At 40.6% G+C, this 18285-nt stretch overlaps 1 protein-coding gene across 1 annotated transcript in view; it reads right to left on the reverse strand.

Annotated features, from left to right (window-relative positions):
* Window positions 1-1578: 1578 nt before the first annotated feature.
* ern2 (endoplasmic reticulum to nucleus signaling 2) overlaps window positions 1579-18285 on the reverse strand; it is a 31906-nt gene continuing 15199 nt past the window's right edge. Inside the window, exons 14-24 of the mRNA XM_079552652.1 lie at window positions 17244-17382; window positions 17015-17147; window positions 13101-13187; window positions 12787-12976; window positions 12556-12652; window positions 12275-12474; window positions 5210-5357; window positions 4827-4954; window positions 2834-2957; window positions 2703-2770; window positions 1579-2588 (exon numbers count right to left, since the gene is read on the reverse strand). Of these exons, the coding sequence (XP_079408778.1) occupies window positions 2409-2588; window positions 2703-2770; window positions 2834-2957; window positions 4827-4954; window positions 5210-5357; window positions 12275-12474; window positions 12556-12652; window positions 12787-12976; window positions 13101-13187; window positions 17015-17147; window positions 17244-17382 (1494 nt within the window). The 3' untranslated portion in view covers window positions 1579-2408. The remainder of the gene's footprint in view (window positions 2589-2702; window positions 2771-2833; window positions 2958-4826; window positions 4955-5209; window positions 5358-12274; window positions 12475-12555; window positions 12653-12786; window positions 12977-13100; window positions 13188-17014; window positions 17148-17243; window positions 17383-18285) is intronic.

Here is an 18285-nt window from a genome sequence, read left to right on the forward strand (position 1 = left end):
GATAAAGGGGAGAGGGAGGGCGGTGGTGGGGGGCAGGTCATGTTTCCTTTGTGGAGCCCACTTCCTGTCCCGCTCCCAAAGTGAAGAGAGAGAGAGAGAGAGAGAGAGAGGCTGGAAGTCCGCCCCCGCACCCTCTCCACTGACGCTAACACAAGGGACGCTAACCCTAACATGCGTTCAGTCAATAAACTTGGCAAAAGCAACAAACGCACCTCCACTCGGATCATTTGACCACAAAAAGAGTGCAGTACAGCTGGCTTTTTGTCAATTCTACTACATGTTTTGCATAAAAAAATATGTGGCACTGTAATCGGAAAACTCTGCTCCCCCATTGGTTTGAAACTGTGAAATATTGACGCTGTGGAGCCCAAAAGCAGATTCATAAGCCACAACCTTCAGATCAAAAAAATCAAAAATAGGAACTAAGGAATAATAGACTTCGTATGTCCATATTCAACACACGCCTTTCCATCAGAAGGACACAGTCATCACAGAAGTGTTTGGTTACAGATACAACTGGTTAATTATTACTCCAATAAAATTTTAAAAAAATTACTTTAGTAGACAGTATAAATAAGTGTTGGCAAAAATAACCTTGCAGCTTCAAAAACAACTAAAATTGCACCCAAATTCGCCTCCTCCTGAACAGCAACGAGGCGGGGACAAACTTTCTTCCTTGTCGTGAGTCTGTGGCATTTGACAGTACATTTGAACACTGCCACCTGCTGTTCTGGAGTGTTCATGATTACGCTTTTGAAATGAACAAAACACATGACAACATTTAGTGTTCACTTTGGAGCATTTACTGAAATGTTGTGGACTATAAAGTATTATATTTCTCTCTCTAATGTAGTGGAAGTAAAGTACAGATCCTCGAAAAAGTACTTAAGTACACATCGAGATTTTCTATTTTAAATGGGACTTTGTAGCAGTATCATGCTAATACGAACTTTGTATTTGTATATTCTTTGTGAAATTCTCAAGCAGAACCAACTTTGAAGTAGTGCAGTTATGTAGTTTTCATCTTTTTCAGGGCAGTAGCGAGATACTTGGATATTTGTCTCCCTCCTGTGGTTCTTAACGGTATTGCCACACCGAACGTCATTTTTTTGGTGAATAGATATGGATAGATAGAGTCCTAATTGTTTAAATTCAGGTTTGCGTGAAAAGAAATGACAAACGAAAATTTTCTTTCATTTTTATTCACTCGTTCTAAAAAAAAGTACAAAAGTATTTTACAGTCTACAGCAGATTTTATACATAGCATTTAATTCGGTCCAGGAGCAGCGCTTCACAGTGGACAGATAGCAAAAGTGTTAAAATCCTTTTTAAAAGTAGCAATGCAATCTCGAATGGGAACTTTAAATAAATAGGTATTTAGTAAAAGCTTTAACCAGTGTAGCTACTCTCAGTACCTTCAGTAAACTTGTCCGTATGCACACAGACACACACTGCAGGCACACAGCACGGCCGCTCATCCTTTAGCCATATGTGCTCAAATTAAAGCCTTTATTAAGGAAATATCAACATTGACCATTTTTACTGCACGAATACAAAAAAATCTATATTTCCCTCTCTCCTGTTTGATGGAATGTTTGAAAATATACTGAAGTGAAAATTGTGGACAGTAAAACCTCGGCTACTGTTAGCAGTAGTCAGAGGTTCCCATTGTAGGTAACCAAGGGGGTTGAAACATACTGGGACCGAGCTGCTAGGACTAAGTTGAGATAGAGTTGAAAAAGAGACTATTGGGAAACTTGTCAAGACCAGTCAAATCAGGATCAATATTTTGAATCTAAGTAATTTTACAACACCTAGATCAGGGGTGTCAAGCTCATTTGGAACGAGGGCCAAAAATGTCAACATAGGGTTGGCTGGGGCCCGAACAGATTAAGCCCAAGTAAACAATAATTTTACTACTTCAAAAAAAGGATAAGCTTTTAAAAACACTGCACATTACTTATCCACCTCCTCTAAGCTTTTCATCCAGCTTACTTTGTAAAGTTAGAAATAACAACTCATAGGCCATGAACTAAATTTGTGCTTTGGTAATAACCTTATGTTCGCTAATAATGAATGTGTAACTATTTTATGAGACCGTGACCTGCATCAGACCGGGTTTTTCATCAGTGTATCCAAGCAGCAACATACTGCACAGTGTCCTGTCTGTTCTAATGTGTTTAAAGCAATCTATCCACAGGTAGATTGCATTAAGCAGTTATAATATTATTAAGAAATCATTTCGAAGAGGCCAACGGAAATGATCTCGCGGGACGAGAGCTTGACACGTCTGACCTCGATATTGCTTTATTTGCGGTGCCTTACAGTATACGTTTGGATGTGGACGGGCCTTCAGTGTGTGTCTGTGTGCATTTTGCAGTGCAACAGTGTCTTCCCGTCGGGCCGGGTCAGGGGCTGGGGCTCAGGTAGTAGGGCTGGAAGAGTCTCTCGTGGGCGCACTCCTGCAGAGCGGTGTGGGTGTGCATCAGCAGGCGAGGGAAGCGGCACGTGAAGTAGCTCACGAAGCCTTCGGGCAGCTCCCCCAGAGTTTCCTGCACTTCACGGGGCAGCTCATGGTAATGATGTTTCTGTCAGAAAAAAAACGTAGGCTTCTCATCTCAGTATTTATTTACAGACGGATTCTTGTCTATAATGAGATGTTGAATGGTACATTGTCTACGTTTGCATGGCTAATCACAAACCTTGTTCCGCATGGCTCTGAGCAGATCTCTCACCGAGTTTCCTTTATACGTCCTGAAGCGTCTCAGGTCTGCACGGGACAAACAGACAGTTAAACTTTTGTAAAGGTTCTCCTCATGAATGAGCCTCGTACCTGTCTGCAGAGGCACTGAAATGTGCATCCTCCAGTTAGTTCGGACCACAGAGCGCCCTGCCGTCTCCAGCCTCACCACGATGGAGCTGTCGGAGGGCTCTTTTTCTATACGATCACTCACGTCCTACAAACACAAGATGCAAAACCTTTTTTTTCTTTTTTTAATTCAAAGCCCAGATTGACCAACATGTTTTTCCCCTCATGGCTGATGCTTCTGATACAGATTTTTAAACTCCATGGCGGATCCTGCCAATATTTTGGGGCTGATGTCACGGAACAACTTTTGCTTCAGTAACTACTCCTTAATTTAATGCCAGTACAGTGCACTGCTATAGGGATGCGCAATTAACCTTTAACCTTTATTTACACTCACATTTATGTTTGTGTTGCAGTGCAAACTCCACATGGATCTTGTGCTGACCAAACTACATAAAGTTTTATTGGCGACTGTGTGATATGAAGGAATTCTCCCGAAAACACAGAGGATGGAGCTGAGCTGTTAACAAAGGAGGATGGCAGTTCAATTACGCGGCCATGTTATGGATTTGAGAAAATCGGTACGGAACCATATGCAAAGTCTGTCATTGCGTTGAAGGAAAAGTTTGTGAAACTTAACTGCAACCTGGTGCTCTGTATGATAGAAAACACAGCGCTGGGGTTCAAAGATGAAAAAAGAATTATCTGATGAGGGCTTTCCCGAAACTTTATCATCATCCTTGATTAATAATTGGACATCGGCTACTTGAGCGATGCTGTTTTTTGAATAAAAAAAACACTGCGCTAACATGTAGGAACAGAACTCGCTTGTTCGTCATTGTACAAGTGTACAACGAAGAAGTGTTCCGGTGTTAGTCCTGAGCCACTGCGACTGAGCCACGCCGCCACTGTGGATCAACCTGTCCAGCAGGTTTTTGGAGGTAGAAGAAAAGTAGCACCTGAAGGAAACCTGCCTTCTGTCTCCTCTGATCTTCTGAAACAGTGCACCGCCTCCTGGGTTTGTCCCTGTTTCAGAGCATGCTGTCCTGCACATGTGTGGCTTAGCTGTGAGTCTCGCCCGGATACCTCCTCGTTTGTCCCTTCCTTGTATCCTGTGCCTCTTCAGTGTCTCAGAAGAAGAAACTTGCACTGTAGGTCTCAAATGGGTCTCGCTGATAAGCTAGCTGTTCACTTATAAAAAACTGCTTTCTTCAGTCCATTATGGATTCTCAAAGTATAACAAATCCCCACCAAAACACGGCAAAGACGGACAAAAGTATCCAGTAAAACAATGTGGAACATAGAAACCACAAATGCAGTTTGCAGAAAAAGGCAAAAAATGCAGCTCTACCGAGAGAGAGGGAAGTTGCTGCTTGTTTACACGTCGTGTGTATAAGCCTGTATTCGCCTCCCTTGTTGTTTCCTTTCATCCCGGTGCTGCTTTTTATGCTGAACTGACTCCTGTCGTTTTGATCTCTTCGTTCTTTTTAATGATGCATTATGCCACACGCACTTTCCCTCGTTCACAAATACCTGAACTAAAGAGTTTCGTGAGGGAGGTTATATTTCCACAGGCGCCGCACACGCGTGGACACTCCCACGTAAAGGTGATGTGCTGACCACCGGGTCCCTAAAAGTACAGATACGCACAAAATAAAAAAAATATGTACAATGCACCTTTAATGTGGTGCAGCTCCATGAAGCTGAAATGTAGTGAGTACGGGGATGTAAAACAGCAGTTTTAGGATTATGTATTTCAGTGTTAATGCTCAATAGCGTGGAAATGTACACATAAATACACATAATTTTTTTTAAAGCTTTCAGTATGGACATGGGGCCTTCATAAATCATTTACTAGCATCGACTGTAAATATCAAACTACAATCTCTTTACAAGGAATGTGAGGTCCACCAGGGCTAAATCAGAACTAAACCAAGGCTGAATGTATCTGAAGGGGCTCTGCCTCCAGAATACACCGGGACTAAAGCGTGTCCAAACCATGAAGAGATGCCGATACCTGGAAGAACAGCAGCTGTTTCTCGGGGCTCCAGAAGAAGGGGTGTTTGAGCACACAGGCCGTGGAGGGGCGCGCCTCGGGGTCAGGGCTGATCATCTGTTCAATCAGGTCCCGCGCGATCACGTCATCTGAGCAACACACACACAAACACCACCGCTGAGTACCAAGGTTACAGAGTATACAGAGCACTTTTATTCATTTCTTTGAATGAATCAATACAGTTTTATAAAGGACAACAAATTCCTCTCATCGTACATTATACAAAAAATGGTCAGTTAAATTTAATTACACCATATTTTCCTGCAAAACTTATACTTAAGATTAAACATCCTGACTTGTTCACCCTAGTAAAAAGAAACACAAGGTGGATAGAAAAGTCGTACTGTTCATTTCTTCGATGAAGTGAGCGAGCGCGTACTCTCCTGACAGGATGTTGACCTGCCTCCTCAGAGCATCTCCAAATGGGTGCTGCCCCCTGCTGACCACGAAGTAGAAGACACAGCCGGCCGAGAACACGTCCACTGCTGCGGTCTGGAACGACACACCACAGGCGCACATGAAGTTTAGCATTGTTCGATCTACAAAGGTATGCAGAAAAGTAGGTAGTTCCGTTTTTAGGCGGCTTTCAGTTGATACAGGGTTACAATAGAAAAACAATAACATGTTGATGCGGCAGGTTTATATAAACGGATGGTTGGTTCATAATTCAGCCGTCTGTTTATCCAAGTGCACAGACAGTATTCTCGTTCGTGAGAAGGGCCAGAATATATATTTATATTTTTCATGTTTTGTCTCACTTAATACTTACCAAAAACACAATATGGAATTTGTTCATTCTAAAGGTCCTCGACTGCACTATGGTTAATTACTGTATGTGTAAACTCTCGTGATAGATTTACATTCAGTTATACATTTACATGGAATTATAGTAGACTAAAACTAGACTAAATTTTAGGAGAATTATTACAGGTTAAAACACAGGTCACCTGGAAATGTGTGTTCTTGTTTATTAAACTCCACCATCCCGGCCCAGTAGACCTTATTAAAATCTCTACAAACATTTAGCCAACAAGAGGGGGCGCTAGCGAGCAGCCAATGGAGTAGGTCACGTTTTCAGGAGCTCTGCTGAAGTTTCATGAAAAACTTCGGTCTTGGTGCCTAATATACCCCGAACAGATGTAAGTTCGATGTCTTAAGTTTTTTTTTCACTTGTTTTGTTGTTCATGGCGACCAACCTTCAAGACTTTGCTTATAAACCAAAGCGGATGCCAACCAGATCGACGGCTAAAGCTAACATTGTAGCATCACGGCCCAGTGAACCAGACGAGACCGAGACCATGGCCGACATAAAAGCAGAGATTCTTGCGTCGATAAGAGGAGATATCTCGGAGTTACTTAGGTCAGAACTAAAAGATATGTTGGCCACCCAATTCGAGGAAATGAAAAGCGAGATCAAGGCTGTGAAGACTGAGGTGGTCGGTAACATCGCACTACTTCGCTCCGACATGGACTCGGTGAAAGGGAAAGTTACAGACATGGAGCACTGCCTGAACACGTACTCCGACGATGTGGTGGACCTACAATCGGTGGTCGGTACACTTAAGGCGGAGGTTAAAAGTCTACAGGAGAAATACATTGACATGGAAGGAAGAATGAGGCGGTCAAATATTCGAATACTCAACGTCCCCGAGGAAACCCCCTCGTCCCCGTCATCGGTTACAAAGCTACTGAAGGAGGTTTTCAAAATGGACAGAGACGTGATGATTGACAGATCGCACCGGACCCCGCTGTCTCAACGAGTGATGGGGAAACCACGTCCTATAGTTGCAAAACTTCACTACTATCAGGACTGTGTGGACATACTTCGACGTGCCAGGGAGGCGGGCGGCGCGCTTCGATATGGCCAGGCATCCATCTCCATCTTCCCGGATTACCCTCCAAGTGTGGCGCGGGCAAGGTCCGCTTTCAACAACGTGAAGCAGCTACTAAGGGGCCAGACGGGAGTTCGCTATGGAGTCATTCACCCAGCGAAGTTCCGCATCTCATTTAACGGGACAGAGAAGGACTTTCTGGATCCGGAGGATGCGATGTCTTATGTCAAGACACACATCATTGCTGCAAATCCTGCTCCTGCAGTGGACTACGAGACTTAGCTCTCATTTCCTATTAATATTCAGTGGTGAGTAAGAAGAGAAATTTTTGAGAAAAATTGGTCGCCTTTTTTTTCTTTTTCTTTTTTTTTTTTTTTAACTATTATTATTTGATTTTATTATTATTATTATTATTGTTTTTATGTTTGTTTTGATCATATCTGATCGAAGTACGCCTGTTCAGTTTGCACCTGTTTGGGTTCAAGTTACTCAGACATATATAAAAACTAGCACCTTTCTTTTGTTCAGCTTCAGTGGAGCTCTAAGCTGTAGGCTCCCCAGAATAAGCACGTATGTGTGGATTTAAACATGTTGGGTTTGGGTGTCACCACGTTCCTATAATTGGTGACAATGGGAGGGACACTGCACCAGTATTCTTTAAATATGTGTGTATTTATTTGTTGAAAGGCCTTTCTTTGCTCTATTTACCAAGATATAATGTTATATGTGCTACTTTACTGAAATCAGAAAATGGTTAATAAACCTACGTTGCTGAAAGGAGCTTTAGGTTGTCAAGTAAACTTAGTAAGCTGGAATGTTAAAAGTGTAAATCACCCTGTGAAGCGTAAGAAAGTACTTACACACCTCAACAAGTTAAAGGTGAATATCGCTTTTCTCCAAGAAACACATTTACGCACAGTTGATCATTGTAGATTACAAGGAGGATGGATAGGTCAGCCATTTCACTCTAATTTGAATAGTAAGTCAAGAGGAACAGCCATCTTAGTTCATAAAAGTCTTCCATTTACAGTGTCTAAAACGGTGGCAGACTCCTCAGGGAGATTTATTATAGTAACAGGTAAATTATATGAAACTCCGGTTATTCTAGCTAATCTTTATGCGCCCAACTGGGATGATCATGCATTTTTTACAAACTTTTTTTCTCAGATTCCTGATATGGATTCCATCTTATTCTAGCAGGAGATTTTAATTGTTGTTTTTCCACTTTGGACCGCAGTTCAACCAATCCTTTACCCTCATCCAAATCTGCACAGACGGTACAATTGTTTCTTCGTACATTTGGTGTTTGTGATGCCTGGCGTTTTTTACACCCTAATTCTAGGTCATATTCTTTTTTTTCCCCTGTACATAAAACCTATTCACGGATAGATTATTTTTTTATAGATAAAAATCTAATTCCTCTTATCACCCAATGTGATTACAATACAATAGTAATTTCAGACCATGCTCCACTGTCCTTAACGCTACAGATACCTGTTTCACAAGCCTCATATCATCCTTGGCGCCTTAATAGTCAATGGCTTGCAGATGATGATTTTGTAAATTTTATTTCATCTGAAATAACATTATTTTTGGAAAATAATAGAACACCGGGTATGTCAAACCTGACAATATGGGAAGCTTTGAAAGCATATATTCGGGGCCAAATTATATCATACTGTGCCCAAAAAAACAAAATCCAACAGGAAAATCTAAAGAGATTAACAGAGGACCTAATGAAAATTGATACGTTGATAGCTAACTCCCCTTCGCAAGATTTGTTAAAGCAACGAACAATGCTTCAAACGGAGTTTAACCTTTTGTCAACCAAACATATTGTAAATTTAATTAATAAAACCCGTCATAAGACCTATGAACACGGCGAAAAGATAGGTCGAATTCTCGCCCAACAACTGCGTCAAAAGACAGCTGCTCAGTGTATTCCTGAAATAAAAGATGAGACCGGTTTAAAGTACACAAATCATTCCCAAATTAATCAGATTTTTCACAAGTTTTACTCGGCATTGTATACATCTGAATCCATAAAAGATCCCAATTTATTTAAATCTTTTTTTGATAAGTTAAATATGCCAACTATTGAGGTTCAAATTGCAGATGACTTAGACAAGCCGTTCACGGAGTCAGAACTCTTAACGGCTGTGAAATCTATGCAAAATGGTAAAAGTCCAGGCCCCGATGGATTCCCTAGTGAATTTTTCAAAAAGTTCAATAAGGAGTTATCTCCAATTCTACTATCTGTATATCAGGAATCTTTTGTGTCTGGCATGCTTCCTCAGACTATGCGACAGGCGACAATTTCCCTTATTCTTAAAAAAGAGAAGAATCAATTCGAATGTGGGTCTTACCGTCCTATCTCACTACTAAACGTAGACAGTAAAATACTTGCAAAAATAATTGCTCAGCGCTTAGAAACTGTTGTGCCTTCTCTGATCTCAGATGATCAGACCGGATTTATCAAAAATCGTCAGTTATCTTCAAATATACGCAGGCTTTTCAATATTTTGTATAGTCCCACCGCACCCAAGGCCACAGAGGTAATAGTGGCATTCGATGCTGAAAAGGCCTTTGACCGGGTGGAGTGGGATTTTCTTTTTTATACCCTGGGTCGTTTTGGTTTTGGACAGAAATTTATCCGCTGGATTGAAATCCTTTATTCACTACCTGTAGCAGCAGTGCGCACAAATAATAATATCTCTAAATTCTTTCAGCTCCAACGCGGCACTAGACAAGGCTGCCCATTGTCCCCACTTCTTTTTGCCCTTACAATAGAACCCTTGGCCATAGCACTTAGATGTAACGCTGATATAAAAGGAATAGTTAGAAATGGCATTGAAAACAAAGTGTCATTATATGCTGATGACATGCTTTTATATTTGACTGATCCTTGTGCCAGTTTACCAAAAGCACTTGACCTGCTTAATTTATACGGGAAAATGTCCGGATATAAAATTAATATACAGAAAAGTGAACTTATGCCACTCGATCCAACCCGCCAGGAAGCTTCATTTCACTCTTTATCTCTCCCTATTAAAATAAGTTCAAACAAAATTAAATATTTGGGTATTTGGGTGACTCAGAGATTTAAAGATCTTTATGATGCAAATTTCCCCCCACTTCTGAATAGTTTAAAAAAAGATCTGGACCGTTGGAATTTACTGCCATTATCTCTAGGGGGTAGAATAAATATTGTAAAAATGAATATTATGCCACGTTTTTTGTTTCTTTTTCAATGTATTCCAACCTTTCTGACAAAATCTTTTTTTTCTTCTATAAATAAGCTAATAACCACTTTTATATGGAATAACAAGACTCCCCGAATAAGAAAGGAAATGCTACAACGGCACCGTCAACATGGTGGGCTATCTCTCCCCAACTTTCAATATTATTATTGGTCTGCCAATATTAAATATGTGCTACACTGGATTCATTTACCTCAGGGTGACCGTGGTCCAAAGTGGTTACAACTTGAACAGGCATCATGCTCACCTGTCTCTTTACATGCCTTGGCTTGCTCTAAGCTGCCTTTTACAGAACCTATATCTCTATATTGTAGTAACCCAGTTGTTACACATTCCTTAAAAATATGGACCCAATTTCGACGTACTTTCTCCCTGACCGATATGTTTAAAGATGCTCCCTTAGTTAAGAATAATATGTTTGGGCCCTCTGTAACAGATAATGTTTTTAAAATGTGGGCCTCCCGTGGGGTGAAAACGGTTAAAGATTTATATTTAGACGGAACGTTTGTGACATTTGAATATTTGGTAGAACAATTCAGTATCCCTCGAACACACTTTTTTAGATATCTTCAACTACGCAGCTTTGTCTCATCTCATTTGAAGTGTTTTCCATCACTTCCAGCAGAGTCCCTTTTAGACAAAATTTTCACAATGCCTCCGAGGTCTAAAGACACTATTGGCAAAATCTATTCGTTACTTACTTTAGATAATTTAAAACCTCTGCATATATTAAAATCAAAGTGGGAAAAGGAACTTGATATTGGATTGACAGATGAAATGTGGCAAGCTGCTATTGATGGTATACATTCATCCTCAATATGTCAAAGACATAGAGTTATTCAGTTCAAAGTGGTCCATCGCTTACACTGGTCAAAAGTTAAACTTGCTCAAATACAACCTAATGTTGATGATATATGTGATCGCTGCCGCACAGTATCCGGTACTTTAGCACATATGTTTTGGAGCTGTCCAAAATTGGCTGAGTTTTGGAAGTCTGTTTTTATGTTTTTTTCTAAAGTACTAAAAACCCACATTGAGCCTTCCTCAATTTCGATACTTTTTGGGGTAACGTTACCCAGATTAGGTTTGAACACTGCTGGTAAAATAATGATAGCTTTTGCTACTCTTTTAGCCAGGCGACTTATTCTTAAACAATGGAAGGACAAATCTCCACCCACTTTTAAGCATTGGGTTAACGATTTGATTCAACATCTAACTTTGGAGCAAATTCGTTATTCTATTCAGGGCAAAATACAAACATTTGATACTGTGTGGCAGCCAGTTCTCCGAATTATCAAAGAAATGGACTTTGATGTCATGACTCCATAATCATAAAGATAGGCCTTTCCTGTATTTTTTCTGTATTTTTTATTATTTATTTTCTTATTTTTTCATTGTCATTTACAATATTTTCATTGTTTATGATACTCTGGTGCAGTGGGTTGGGCGGGTGGGAATGAGGGGTTTTTTTGTGTGTGTTTTCTGGTTGTTAAAAGGAAAAATTCAATAAAAATAATTTACAAAAAAAAAAGAAAAAAAAAAAAAAAACATTTAGCCAACAATAGAGCAAATATTAAGTGAATATAATACATCCGTGTGGTGACGACACTGCGATCGCTCAGAGCTTTACAAGCTTAACATCTTTCTTAGAGGTTCCCTGTAGTCATTATGGTGCGGTGTTAAGTTCCATATGTAGCCACAGCTGCCCTGGGGAAGACTGACCAGCATTTTGCAATTAGAACCTTCAAGTCCCATAAAATGTTTATCCGCTTGCTTCAAGTGTTTTTATTTTATTTTTGTGATTAAGTGCTAATGCACGTTTTGGAAGATAGAAACAGATTTATCACACAAAGTTTGACAGCAAATAAAAAGTTGTCGACCTTTTTGCACAGAATCGAAGAAGAAATCCCATCAGAAGCAGGTTATCTAGTTCAAAAATGTTTTCCCAGATGTTCAAACATTGAGCTGCTCTCTTTGCCTCTACATTCATGCCAACAACAGAGCAAGTTGCAACTATGGACCACAGGGCCGGCCCTGGGCATAGGCGACCCAGGCGGCCATCTGCTAGAGGGGGCGCCCAATTGCACTTTAATTTTTGAACCCCATGCTCCCACCATCTACAACATCGACAATTTTTTGACATAACTTTGGAACAGAAAGTAATAGAGACTCAAGCTTTCAGAAATAAGTAGAGAAATAAAAAGGGGCCTGCCCTGTAGGCCAACTAAAAACTTGCTCAAACCTCATTAGAAAACTCACTGATATAGTTGAGATAGCCAATTCAAATCTAGATCCAGCTCTGAACTGGCTCATTTACCGGTTTATTCCCCGGCGTGTCCCTGAGGACCTCCGGAGCGATCCACCCTTCAGTCCCTGGAATCCCCGATCGGAGAGAGAAGCTGCAGCGGCCGTCCTGGATCTTCTTACACAGGCCGAAGTCTGAGATGAGAGCCCGGACCCGGCCCGCTGCGCTGGGAACCGACAGGAGGATGTTTCTGGGCTTCAGGTCCCGGTGAACTAGGAGACAGTAAAGTGGATAATTTAAAAGTCAAATAAATAAACAAACACAAGTCAAAGGTAAACTAGGATGAATACTACCTATATTGAGGGAGTGCAGGTGTGACAGGCCACACATGGTCTGTTCCAGTAAGCAGATGGGATTCAGGTCTGGGAACGCTGATGGGTTTTCTACGTACTACAAAAAGGAACGTTTATTAGTCACTTTTAATTCCAAGTCAAAATGCCTAAAAGCATCAAATTTGAGAACTTTTAAATGCTAAATGTATATAGCGTTTTAGCATGTGCACGGCTTGGCATGTTCTCGCTGACCTGCTGCAGAGTGGCGGTGCACAGCTCGATGGCGATGTACGTGAAGAGGCGGTCTCTCTCGGTGCAGAAGTATCGGATGACGTTCGGGTGTGTGTCAGACTCTCTCAGGAGCTGCACCTCGCGCTCGGCCACCTCGAAGCACTCGGGCAGGATCCTTTTCACCGCCACGTGGCGCCCGTCGAACTTTCCCCTGAGGACACAAGCGCCGACAGATCTGCTGTTATTCCACCCGCTAATGTGTTGTTGCGTCATAGTTTCTGTCCAAAGTCATATTTTCTGATGTAGAAGGGATGTTTTATCTAAAGAGGACCAACCTGAAGACAAAAGTCCCCGCTGTGCCGTGTCCTAGGACGTCCGATGAGCTGAAGGAGATCTTCCCAACGTGGACCTCCTCACTGTCTCTTTCTGTGGGAACATCTACACTTAAAATCAATCGACTTAGTGTTCATTTGGGCTAATGATAACAAGATGACATTTCAGTTTGGTTAAATGGATTGAAACTCTTCTGCAAACATGTGTCGTATGGGATTCCTGCTTTAGTTCAGTTCATATTTAAAGCCACACAGCAGAACATTACAGATTATATGTTACGATATAACAACAATTAAACGCCATAAGCCATTTTCTAGCAATACAATCAGTGCTGGTAATATCATAAACATATCAAAAGATAATATTTTCAAAATTCATAACAATGAATTTGATGGGTAACCAAAGCTGAACATGATATTTCTTATGACTTTTCACATAAGTTTGTCGAAAATGCGAAATGTATGGACTAAGACATATTCAACTACACTGCATTCCAAATTATTATGCAAATTGGATTTTTGTGTCAAAAAGGTTAAAAAAAAAAACAATAATAATGAAACTCATGGATGGTATCGTGTCTTGGGGCTCCATGAATCACATGAATCAGAGACCAGGGATGATTAGTTGTCGGGTTAAGCCCAGTTAAGGGAAAAACTACTGAAAAAGGGTGTTCCACTTCATTATGCAGATCATCATTTTTAAGCAATATGGGAAAGAAAAGGGGACTTTCTGCTGATGAAAAGCGTGAAATAGTTGAATGCCTTGGTCTAGGTATGAAAACCTTCGATATTTCATGAAAGATTAAGTGTAATCATCGTACTGATAAGAGATTTGTGGATGATTCAGAGCACACTCCGGTTTGTGCAGATAAAGGCACAATATGGACGGTTTCTGCCAGACAAACACATCAGATTAGGAGAACAGATGCCACAAAGCAGCATACAGGTATTTGAAGCTGCTGGTGCCTCTGGAGTCTCCCAAACATCAAGGTGTCGGACCCTCCAGAGGCTGCAGTTGTGCACAAACCTTCTATCCGGGCCTCCCCTAAACGGTTAATTGAATGTTCATGAACAGAAACGGCTGCTACGGGCTGAGAAATACATGAAGACTCATTTTCAAACAGTCTTGTTCACTGATGAGCGCCGTGTAACTCTGGATGGTTAACTCAATGGAGTAGTGGATGGTTGGTGAATGGCCACAATGTCCCAACAAGGCTGTGACGTCAGTAAGGAGGTGGCGGAGTCATGTTTTGGACCAGAATCATGGTGAGAGAGCTGGTCGGCCCCATTAGGCCCTTTTAGGCTCCCTGAAGGTGTGAAAATGACCTTTGAAAAATATGTGGAGTTTCTGACTGACAACTGTCTTCTATGCTACAAAATGAAGAGCCGTGTATTCCCTAACAAAATCATCTTCATACATGACAACGCACCATGTGCTGCTGTAAAGAATACCTCAGCATCACTGGCTGCTATGGGCATAAAAGGAGAGAAACTCATGATGTGGCCTTTCCCTGACCTCAACCCTATTGAGAACCTTTGGAGCCTCAACAAAAAAAACTTCTATTAGGGTGGGAGCATGGATGGTGGGAGGCAGTTTTCATCCAAACAGCAGCTCTGGGAGGTTATTCTGACATCCTGCAAAGAAATCCAAGCAGAAACTGTCCAAAAACTTACAATTTTAATGAATTTAAGAATTTTGAAGCTGCTATCACACAAGGGCTCCTATGTTAAAATATAACTTGACCTGTTAATATTTTTTTGATTGAAATAGCTTTTGATTTCAGTAAGTATGATCTCCTAATGCTACAAATACAACAAATGACCATTTTCAGTTAATTACAAGCTTTAAAATGTATTGAAACGATGAGTTGCATAATAATTTGGAACAGTAGATTTTGAGGTTTTTACTATATTTATTTTTGAAAAAAATACTGTTATCACTAGGAAATATTTTCCACCACATTTAAATGATCCTCTACCAGGTAAAGACTTGAAAATTATGCTGACTCTCATTTGAGTTGACAATTTAGAAAATCTATGCATAATAATTTGGAACGCAGTGTACAGTTTTGGCTGATTCTCTTTCCTCTGTTTGATGAAAATGTTTCAAGTTGTTAGTCTGGTGATTTTGGGGGTTGCGGCCCGAATAGGGAGCCCCTGAGCTGGACCAGTGGCTCTGAACAGTTTTTAGTAGCTTTTTTTTAGTGGTAGGGGAAATCGGAGTACCTGGAGGAAACCTACGCACACACGGGGAGAACATGCAAACACCGCACAGAGAGGCCCGTCTAGGTGGGAATCGAACCCAGGACCTTCTAGCACGAGCGCTAACCGCTGCGCCACCGTCCCCCACTTATTCATCACACAAATAAAGCCAAGTCTAAATCTGGTCCATATGGATGTTTTTTCACAGCAGATTGTTCAGTAGAAGCGGAAAAAATGGTTGTCGTGGCTAGCATTAGCATGCTTCATGATGCTAACATGAAGCAACATGTCAGCATTCTCCGTTATTTATGTAATTATGGGCTTTTGAACCTTTATGCTCCTCTCCAGGTCTTGGTATCTTTCTTGGGTAATAATTCAGCATTTGTTTAAGTAGTTTTGGAGTAATGTTTGGAGTAATGTTTTCCTCCTCAACTGCTTCAAACATGACCATATAAGGGCGATTCCTGTGATGCCGTTTGACTTGATATGTTGTTGCTTGTTCATCACTTAACACCAGCAATGCTATTTTAAACAATGGAATATTGTAATAGAGCATATGAAAGATGACCCACTGACAATTTCACTGACAATAATAAATAACACCCACTGATGCTTCCGTTTGCTAACACCTACAGCAGCTAACACTCTCACTGAGGAGCCTCTGCACCTGCTAAAAACATAACATAAACATTACACGGAAAGGATTCTTATTACCTTGTGCTTTAACTTTTAGGGTAGAGTCAAAACGCTGGCAGGATAAAGCCCAACAGCTATAATACATTCTTGTGTTTATGCATATTAAGTAGCCATATGCTTCAGGTGTGTGCTTAGTATAAGGCCTTCAAAGCAATACAACAGAACGGAAAAGACCAGATGCAAATATAGCTGAAATGAAACATGTTTGTCACAGTCAGAGTTATAATCCTGGATCTGCTGCTGCTTTGGCTTTTGAAGGGGCTTAAAATGCTATAATTAAAAAGGTTTTATTTTAATAATTAATTGAGCAATGACTGTAATGAATATTTTATTCATAAATCCCCAAAACATGAACACATTTGGTGATGGTGGGTGGACTTGACATCTCTTCACTCTATTCGTGGGCTGAAATCTTCCGCAGTGTGGCCAGTTTCCTCTCAAGTGTTAATTAAGTTATTTCAAATATGTGCACTGTAAACTGTAATCTATATTTTACAACAAATAAACACAAATCCAATCACAATTCAAATTGGCTAATACGGCTCAAATAATATTTTAGCTTTTAGTTTGTTTCTTTTTTCTTCCCACAATTGGGTGTAGACGTTATCATGAGTCAAACATTCCAGACTGACAGTGAGATGAGTTTAAGATGTCCTGTACTTGTGACTGACAGGAGAAACTCCGCCTGAAATGTTTCTGAATGTGAATGTTAGGAACGTCTTTGACATCTGAACAGTCTTTGAAGAGACGTCTTTCAACAAGTGATAAAATTAAGTCAATCTCTTTCCAATATAATTACTATGACTAAGTTATTGTGCTGTCTGACTTCTAAAATAATGTAGATGAAAATGACAGTGTGGCTTTCAAATACATCATGTTAACGCCATGATAAGTATGAGGAGGCAGAGACAAGAAAACTCATCATGATTCCCTTACTTTCCACTGATTCAATGTCATAAATCTGTTCAGAATAAGGACAGCACATGCAGTTTTTGTTCCCGTCTGGCCCTTCGAGATACCGACCTTTATCGCTGACGTGGTTGGCGTGGTTGGCAGCAGCGGGTCTGTGGTTGGCGGCGTGTGTGTTCACCTCCGATGTGCTGCTGCGGTTGGGAGAGCTGGGGGCAGGCTCTGGAGAAGCAGGCGGCGAGTCTGCAGACAAGACCATGCTTTACTCGGACTTTCTCAAACACTTTGGGACACATTTACACCGATGTTCCACGTCCGATTCATGAGCATACGTGGTACCTGTTGAGTTGGTCTCCGTGGACATGTTGGTGTCTGAGGAGGCCAGAGGAACCGAGTGGATGGTGTTCTGGATTCTCTGAAGGCGGGACTCGAAGGCCTGCTCCATCTGCCTCTGAGCCTTCATCTGGTGGGCTGCACGCTGGGAAATACAGGCACATTTGATACGCTGTACACAGGGTAGATTCTGTTAATGGCAATCAGATTGAAATCAGGACTACATTTGTTTTTAGCAAGTTGAATTCATATTAAGGCTGGAGCATCGCAATACTTTGATACCCAACCCTATTATACGGAAAAACAATAATACAAATGTTTTTGACTTGAAGCTAGTATTGTTCATTCAAGTTTTGGTGCTAATTTTTTTAATCCAAAGCCAAACTTTTAAAATTCCTCTGTCATTTCTTGGGCTGGGACGATATACTTTTGTCGTGATCCAATATAGTACTTTTGTCACGCAATACGTAATGCGATACCATATTCTACTGCACGGACTATTAAATTTATGATTTTCTATTTTAACAAACTGTTCCTAGTTCCTTTTTCACCAGCTTTCTGTCGCCTGTTTTTCTTTGCATTTTTGTTGCTTTTTCATCCTCATTTACATCTCGTTTTGTCACTATTTACAAAACTTTCTTTAAGTTCATGACATTTGTATTTTGAGATACAGTACATGGTTTCTGATACGATGCACGTATCACAACAAAAACTATTATTTTGTCCCAGCCCTTGTCATTTGTACTTGTTTTACTCAATGCCACACTGATTTACATTCAATTTATAACTTTTGGAAACTCAACTCATGCTTACTAAGTATAATAATAGGAAATGGAAAAGTATACCTCAACCTTAGGGTGATAAATATTGCCCACAGTTTAGTTTAAGAGTTATTTGAGCAGCAAAAAAACAAACACAGTTAACAGACAGCAGATGTTATCACAGGAAAAGGAGTGAATTTGCACACTCAAAAGTTGAAGTTCACAGAACTTATGTAAAACTAGGGCCTGTAAATCAAAGTCAAACTTATATAATCCTAAGAACCAAA

The sequence above is a fragment of the Gobius niger genome (genome assembly GCF_951799975.1).
Source record: "Gobius niger genome assembly, chromosome: 3".
In the NCBI taxonomy this organism is placed as follows: Eukaryota; Metazoa; Chordata; class Actinopteri; order Gobiiformes; family Gobiidae; genus Gobius; species Gobius niger.